The 8,167-nt window shown below is 41.2% G+C and overlaps 1 protein-coding gene across 1 annotated transcript in view; it reads left to right on the plus strand.

The window, feature by feature from the left end:
* The window catches only part of MYOC (myocilin), a 17,305-nt gene extending 9,584 nt beyond the window's left edge, over window positions 1-7,721 (plus strand). Inside the window, exons 2-3 of the mRNA XM_072648635.1 lie at window positions 5,105-5,209; window positions 6,152-7,721. Of these exons, the coding sequence (XP_072504736.1) occupies window positions 5,105-5,209; window positions 6,152-6,936 (890 nt within the window). The 3' untranslated portion in view covers window positions 6,937-7,721. The remainder of the gene's footprint in view (window positions 1-5,104; window positions 5,210-6,151) is intronic.
* Window positions 7,722-8,167: the final 446 nt, after the last annotated feature.

Consider the following 8,167-nt stretch of genomic DNA (forward strand, 5'->3'; position numbering starts at 1 on the left):
AACTCTCAGCAGAAATGTAGAGATATGAAGCATCTCCAAGGCTTGTAGTTACAGAGAGGATGGTCTCCCCTTGGGCATGTCTTCCATGTCTGTACCAAACTTTTCTATCTCAAAGAAGTTCCTGGCTCTGCTACCTTCCCAGCCATATGACCTTGGGTAAGTCATTTTATGCCTATAGATCTCAGTTTCCTTACCTGTAAAATAAGGGGTTGGAATTGATCACTTCTAAGGTCCTTTATAGCTCTAACATCCTGAGTTCTGTTACTCTCTGGGGTGTAAGAAGATCCATTCTGCACTTGAAGCCCACTAATTCTGTGCAGTGCCATAGAAAGGCTCTTTGAAAACAGTTACTATTACAATTTCTAGCACAGATAGAAAAAGCTCCCTCACCATCACACACTGGCCCTGATTTTAACTTCCCTACTAGATGAATTGTATTATATTTTTAAATAATTTGCTGGACTACAGATTTAGAAGTAGAAGGGGCTTTGAAGATCATTTAACCCACAACCTTCATTTTACAGATGGGGAAAATAAGGCCCAGAGGATTATAGTGACTTGCTTAAGGCTACACACAGATAATAGGTAGCAGAATTGGGATTTTAACTTAGGACCTCCAATTCTAAATCTAGAACTCATTCCCCTGTGCCATGGTTCCCCACCCCACCGCCCTTGGTGTTGGCACAACTTCTGAGCATGGACTCTATTTAATTCTTTTCCCAAAACACGTAGTCATTAACAACCTTAGCTGTATCCACAGGTTGAATTACTTTATTCCAAATGGAGAGGAAGGAGGTCTAGGCTGATGCTGACTTGCCAGCCTTCTGCTTATAGAGCATGTGCACCCATGCTAAGGGGCCACAGACTTTCTTTGAGAGATGCAGCCATAGATTTTCCTTCTAACTCTCTACTCTTGTGCTGCCTAGCACTATAGACAGTATCTAGAGCATTTTTGAAGTTAGTAGAGAAAGCATGGTTTGATTTTCATGGGCAAAATCCAAGGCATCATAAGAGAAGGATGAGTAAAAGGAAAAGAGCCATGTGATGCCCACACATCAACAGTGACACTATATATTGACAACCTTCCCTGGCACTGAGGCTGGTTTGAAGACAGGCAAAAGAAAAAGAGGTAGGCAGTCATGTCATAAAAGGGGCCAGGTACAAGTGAAGGCACTTTTAAATATGACATTATCTAAATACTCATATTTTTAAGGTGAAAAAATTCTACACTCTCCAGTGGATATTTCATTTCTGAAGAGCTAAATAGTAGACTGACAGTAAATGGACAAAGAGAGTAACATGGGTTCCAAGCTCCAAGGAATCTTAAAGGACATCTGGCCAAACTTCATTATACAGATGGGGAAACTGAGTCCCAAAGAAGCTAAATAACTCATCCAAGGACACATCAGTACTAACTGAATCCTGATGGAAACTTAGAAGTAGCAATTGAAAATTATTATGATTTTTTTGTGTAAAAACTATCTAACTTACATCTAAGTAGTTACTAATAAGTTTTGATTAGATTGGTATTTGATGCTAAGTGATTAATAAGACATTGAATTAATGAGTAAAATAGCCTATATTAGAGTAAAGACTCAAAGTCTGCTGAGGACAAGAATGGAGGGGCCACCATATTTAAACTTTGTTGAGTGCACACCAAACATCTGGTCTTGTATGGCTAAGCTATAATCATTTCTTTGCTTTCTCTCTTTTATTCTTATCCATAAACATAGCACCTGGCATGCTAGTCAGGCAGTTCTGAGCTGAGATTGCAGTGGGTGCACAGAGAAATATGGTGGGTAAAGGCTAGTGGACTGAGGGTCTATGATATCTCCAGGGAAGTAAAAATGGTAGCAACAGTGGTAGCATGGGCCTTCGTGGAGATTTGTGTTTCATAACTTACCTAGAGATTGTCTCACATCTCAACAACGCATGATGAATCATCTACTGATTTTTTCATATATCTGAAGAAAACAGATGTAAGTGGACCACCAGATTCCCACAGAGAATCAGTTGGTGTGAGCCCAAGAAGATGCTCATTCTGATGGCACCTCTTAGTGAGCCCTGTAAATGGCAGGTAGGTGGCACAGTGGATAGAATACCAGACCTGGAATCAAAAAGATTCATCTTCTTGAGTTCATATTCAGCCTCAGACACTTACTAATTGTGTCACCCTGGGTAAGTCACTTCACCCTGTTTGCCTCAGTTTCCTAATCTATAAAATGATCTGGAGAAGAAAATGGCAGAGCACTCTAGTATCTTTGTCAAGAAAATCCCAGATGAGATCACAAAGAGTCAGACTGAAAAATTCCTCAACAACACGTAGCACTTCCCAAGATTCCCTGAGGATGTGAGATAAAAGTGGGAAATGCTCCACAGTCATATTGGCATGAGGCACCCAACCTTTCCAACATCATTATCTGTTACTCCCCTTCCTGTGATCTCTATTCCAATCAAATTCACCTTCTAGCTGTTCACAGTTGATACCCCATTCCCATCTAATCTACCTTTGCACTGGCAGTTCCCAATGCCTGGCATGTAATCCCACCCCACTTCTGCCTCTTAGAATCTCTTGTTTCCTTCAAAACTCTGCCCAAGAGACATCTTTCACATGAAATATTTTTCATGGTTCTCTCAGCTGCTAGTGAACCCCATCTCAGAGACATATTTTGTACATAGATACCGTCTCCTCTAGGAAAACTTAAATTCCTTAAGGACAGCAAGGACTGTTCCATTTTTTTTTTTTTTGCTACATCACAGGACCTTAATCACTTAATGAAATGCCTATTGATTGATGGAGGCTTTTGGCCATAAGATACCCCAGGTTCCGATGCCTAATCAACACACACTGTATTGTAATATATATCAGGACTTTGGATACCAATGAAAAGTTCTGCAACTTGTTATAGGATCAGACAAAGTCAAGGCCACCAGCTGCATCAATATTGAGTCAGAGGGTGGGGGAGTGTAGGAGAAGACTAGGAATAGGGCCAGAGATGGTAAATTAGGCAAGGTGCCTTCACTTATATCTCCCAATGATGTGTGCCAAGAGTTGCCAGGCCCTGCCTCAAATGCCATCTTATTTTTCTAAGCCAGTGTAGGTAAGAGTGAAAAAATGGTCTCGCATGGTACTGAAAGTCAATATTCGCAATGTCCAGGATGACTTGGCACTTAGGGAGGCTGAGCAAGGGGCAAAAACACCCAGAAGATGCCTTTTTGGATGAGATGACTTAGATGCTGCACCTCCAGTAATCAGTCCCTCATTTTGTCCTCACTGCATTGCTGGTGATACATATGACTGTGGAGAGGGTCATCCAAGTCCTTGCTGCCATAACTAATTGAGAGAAAATGGAGATGACTGGGAAATTCAGCAAGAGAAATAGTTCAACCAGAGTTATCCATCCTTGCTCATGTATCCAAGTATCACTAAGAGTAAATTCCTGAGCAAAAACAGGGATCTGGGGTAATCTGTAGCAGAATTGACTTTGGATAAAAATGTTTTGAACTTTGAAATTGTCCAATATTGTCTTTGGCTACCATGGCTTCCCCTTTCTATCCCAATATCCACCTCCTCCCCTTCCCCGATACTGCCCCAACACATGCAGTCTGGGGCACAGCTTGGTTCAGTCATTTTTCTGTCATGACTGACTCTTCATGTCCCATTGGTAGTTTTCTTGGTGAAGATATTGGAATGGTTTTGCCATTTTCTTCTCTGGCTCATTTTAAAGATCAGGAAACTGAGTAAGGGTCACCAAGGTAGTGTCTGAGGGCAGATTTGAACTTAGATCCTTCTCACTCCAGGTCTAGCACTCTACCCATTGTGCCCCTGGGGACAGAGCTGCTTCCCTCAAATTTCCTTAGACACCCCATAGCTTCATTCTCCCCACTCACCAGACTAGTTCTCAAGAGTAAAGTCTCATAAATCTGGTCACGCTACTTTTTAGGGGTAGTCAGTTGGTACAGTGGATAGAGAACTAGGCCTGGAGTCAGGAAGTCCTGAATTCCAATCCAGCCTCAGACATCTATCGACCAACTGTGTCACCCTGGGAATGTCATTTAACATTGTTTGCCTAGCACCTACCTCCCAGGTATGAAGATTAAATGAAATAATAATTGCCAAGTGCTTAGCACATTGCTTGGCACATAGGTGCTATATAAATGTTAGTTATCATTGTTGAGATGCCACTGCTCCCAGGGACACATGCATTTCAGTAGTTGGACAAGTGGTGATGGTGCTCCTTGGGCTTCTAATACTGTGTCTCATTTGATTTGATCTTCAAAATGGTGGTGTAGATATTATTATTAGCATCTTCATTTTGTGGGAGACTGAGACTCGGAGAACATGGCTTCCTCTGGGGTCATGCAGCTAAGAAGTGTTGGGGGCATTTGAACTTAGGTCTTCCTAATTCCAAGTCCAATGCTACCCCATGGAACCACATCCCTGAAATCAAAATGAACCTGCTGATAAAGCACCTCTGTTAATCAAATATCCCCCCCACATGATGTCTTTCCTAATTTCCCTAGTTCCTAGTGCCTTCTCCCTCAAATTACCCTGTATTTAATTATAATTTAATTTTTAAATTGTATTTAATTGGCATATACTCATTTTGTATTTACTAGGATGTCTACATGGTATCTCCTGCTATAGAAAAAAGCTTCTTGAAGGCAAGGGCTATTTCACTTTAGCACAGGGAAAGTACTTAACAAATGCTTGTGAAAAATAAAACAATTGAAATTAATACTGTGAAATTATAAAGATTAGGCTTGGTCTAAGGAAAAGATAGAAGGTATCTCTGTAGATGTGGAGAACCATGGGCATGGAGCGTTGCAGATAAATGTTTTTTGATGTACTGGTTGGTTTTTCTACTAATTTTTTTTAATCTTTTAAAAAATTTCTTTGTTACAAAAAATGGTTTTCTGGGAGGGAAGTGGAAGGTTGCATTATGAAATATGGGTAATTAAAAAGAAAAGATAAGAATAATTTTTAAAAATAAATGTTGGTTGAATTGCATGGAAAGCTTAAACAATTTAATTTACATTTTAATTGTATATCAACATCCAGGTCTCTCCTCACAGTTTCATTTATCTCATTTTTTCATTACAGTTTCTAAATGGGGTGTGCAGAATCTAGACTACCAAGAACTGAAGTCTGAATTAACTGAAGTTCCTGCTTCTCACATCTTCAAAAACAGTTCAACCAATCATTCAGGTAATAAGGATGTAGACAATGGTTATTAATTTTACATTTTTCTTTTTCTAATTTGTCCCTATCCCTCTTTGATTTGTCCTAAATATGAACCTGCCCTAAAGAACAAATGAGGATTTCCTTTGTGAATTGTGATGTGACTTTCCTTTTTCTGTGGTTTTCCAGGGTAGAAAGAAAGGTAGGCATGAACAGGGACTTGCTGCCCTTGTGAACATTAAAGGAACTTGCCCCATTTATTTTGTAGAATCTCTCCAAATTTATTTGACTCACAGACTCTCAGTGTTGGAAGGCACCCCAGAGGCCATAGAATCTAGTTGGTACCTGAACAACAATTCCCTTTATGACCTCCCAAAGAGTCCTCAAGCCTCCAATTTAAGTATTTCAAGGATGGCAGCCTGAAGCAGCTCATGATGCTTTTGGACAGCTCTGTTTATTTGAAGAACTTTTCTGACATCCAGTTTTGCATTTTTTCAACATGTACACATTGCTCCCTATCCTACCCAGGGGCCAAGGGAAGCAAATCATCCCAATCTCACAGATCTCACAATGTTGTTCCAAGGATCAAAGAATCAATACTTGTAAAAGTTCTATAGCCAAGTGCCTGGCACATAGCAGGTATTTAATAAATGCTTATCCCCTTCCCTACACTGTGTTGCTTTCATTAGAGCCAGCCAAGCTGTAGTGATGTGCTTAGAACTCTGATAGGATAGTTGAATTGTTTTGTTTTCAAGTCTCCGTTCAAAGGGTTGTCTTGGTAACTACCATTTTCTTTTAGGAGTTCTCTTTGGGTTAGTGCCATTAATTTTTAGGATGAACACGGGTAGGACTCATCACCTCACCTAAACCCAAAAACTAAACTAACAATGCTGTGGAGGTGACTTATTTCCTGTCTTTACAATTAGCATTTACGTTCTGAAAGGTTTTGTTTTTCTATTTATTCAACAGGATGTGGAGAACTCGTCTGGGTAAGCGAACCTATCACCTTGAGAAAGGCAGAGACAATTGCTGGTAAGTATGGTGTGTGGATGAGAGACCCTGAGCCTATGTACCCTTATACTCGGGAGACCACCTGGAGAGTTGATACAGTTGGCACGGATATCCGTCAGGTGTTTCAGTATGATCAGATCAGCCAGTTCACACAGGGATATCCTTCCAAAGTTCATGTGTTGCCTATCCCAATGGAGAGCACAGGGGCTGTGGTTTACCGTGGAGCCCTCTATTATCAGAAACATACATCTAGAACTGTGATCAAGTATGACCTGAAGACTGAAAGTGTGAAGACTCAAAAGGAGATTCCCAATGCTGGTTATCATGGACAGTTCCCTTATTCTTGGGGTGGCTATACAGACATTGACTTGGCAGTGGATGAAACAGGACTGTGGGTTATCTATAGCACAGAAGAAGCCAAGGGAGCTATTATCCTTTCCAAAATGAATCCAGACACACTAGAACTCAAACAGACCTGGGAGACGAACATTAGAAAGCAATCGGTGGCCAACTCATTCATAATCTGTGGCACCCTTTACACTGTCAGCAGCTACTCAGCAGCTGATGCCACCATTAACCTGGCTTATGACACTAGAACCAGGAGCAGCAAGGCCCTGACCATCCCATTCAAGAACCGGTATAAATACAGCAGCATGGTTGATTACAATCCTGCTGAAAAGAAGATCTTTGCATGGGATAACTTCAATATGGTGGAATATGACATAAGGCTCTCTCAGATGTAAAACACATGAGAGCAAGACATAATCCTCAGTACCAACTAGGAACTCAAGGACAGGGGAGGAGGCAGAAGGAAAAGCAAGTTCTCCCATGCTCAGCCTGGTTTTTTGTGCTTTCCGTTTTCTTACTCAGAAGAATTTACCTTTTCAAAACACTTGGCTCTGAAGAAATACATACATTTTGAGGGGGGGGGGGGGTAAGGGGAGTGGAAGGAGAGAAGGAAAGGTGAGAAGATGGGTAGATTCACAAGTGTTGATTGAATATATGATAGGTTCTGCTCAAAACTAGCCACACTTTTAGGAAGAACATCAAATGGCTGAAGAACCATACCTTTAGATGGCTTCCTGAGCAAAGTGGTAGGGGAAGAAGCTGATTGTTTGATGAATGATTCAGCCAAGACGGGGGTCATTCCACTGTTTTGGGTGGTGGCTTTGTGAGTCCATCCAGTGGATTCTGGATGGGATTACACCACTCCTCCATACCTTCTCATCCTGCTTGATTCTCTTTCATGTTTTGCCATAAATTTATCATCAAAGGCCTGCCTGACTTGCTGGGGGTGAGGGGTGAGGTGGGGGAGGGAATGTTCTACTGTTATTTTAATTTCATAGGGCTTGTAGAACTGCAATATATACCATGAAGCCAGCAACTCAGAGTGAAAAGAAGCATCCTAGTGCCTACGCTGGGCTTTGATTCAGAGAAAATGTATTCACAAGAATTAGTTCCTACTGTCTCTGATTATGGCCATTGGTGCCTTTTTGAATAAATATGTTGCAAAATGTTCACATTTAAATTTGGTGTGATTATATCACTGTGCATTTAATACATACTTGTGTTCACCAAGGGCAGGGGCGAAGAACCTGTGGCCTTCTAGGTCTCAAGTGTAGCCCTTTGAATCCAAAGACCTAGCCTGAGAGCACAGGTTCCCCACCCCTGACCAAGTGCATTATTGATTTCCTCCAGATCCCTTAGAATGCTTGCATTTGAGATCAGGGGAATGGTATTGGCTTCCAAAAACTAACTTGGAAGAACAGGGCTTGAAGTAAAAGACCACAGACATAGACCTGAAAGGGACCAAAGGACATTTAAGCCTGACTACTTCAGAAGAAGCTGGCATGGTTCACATCTCTAGCCTCCAGCAAAATGAGTCAGGCAACATTTATAGAGAACCTTAGTATCATTGATCTAAAACAAGAAAGGACTTCAGAGGCTACACTCCACCTCTTCATCTAACAGATA

Source organism: Notamacropus eugenii, chromosome 2, assembly GCF_028372415.1.
Source record: "Notamacropus eugenii isolate mMacEug1 chromosome 2, mMacEug1.pri_v2, whole genome shotgun sequence".
NCBI classification, from domain to species: Eukaryota; Metazoa; Chordata; class Mammalia; order Diprotodontia; family Macropodidae; genus Notamacropus; species Notamacropus eugenii.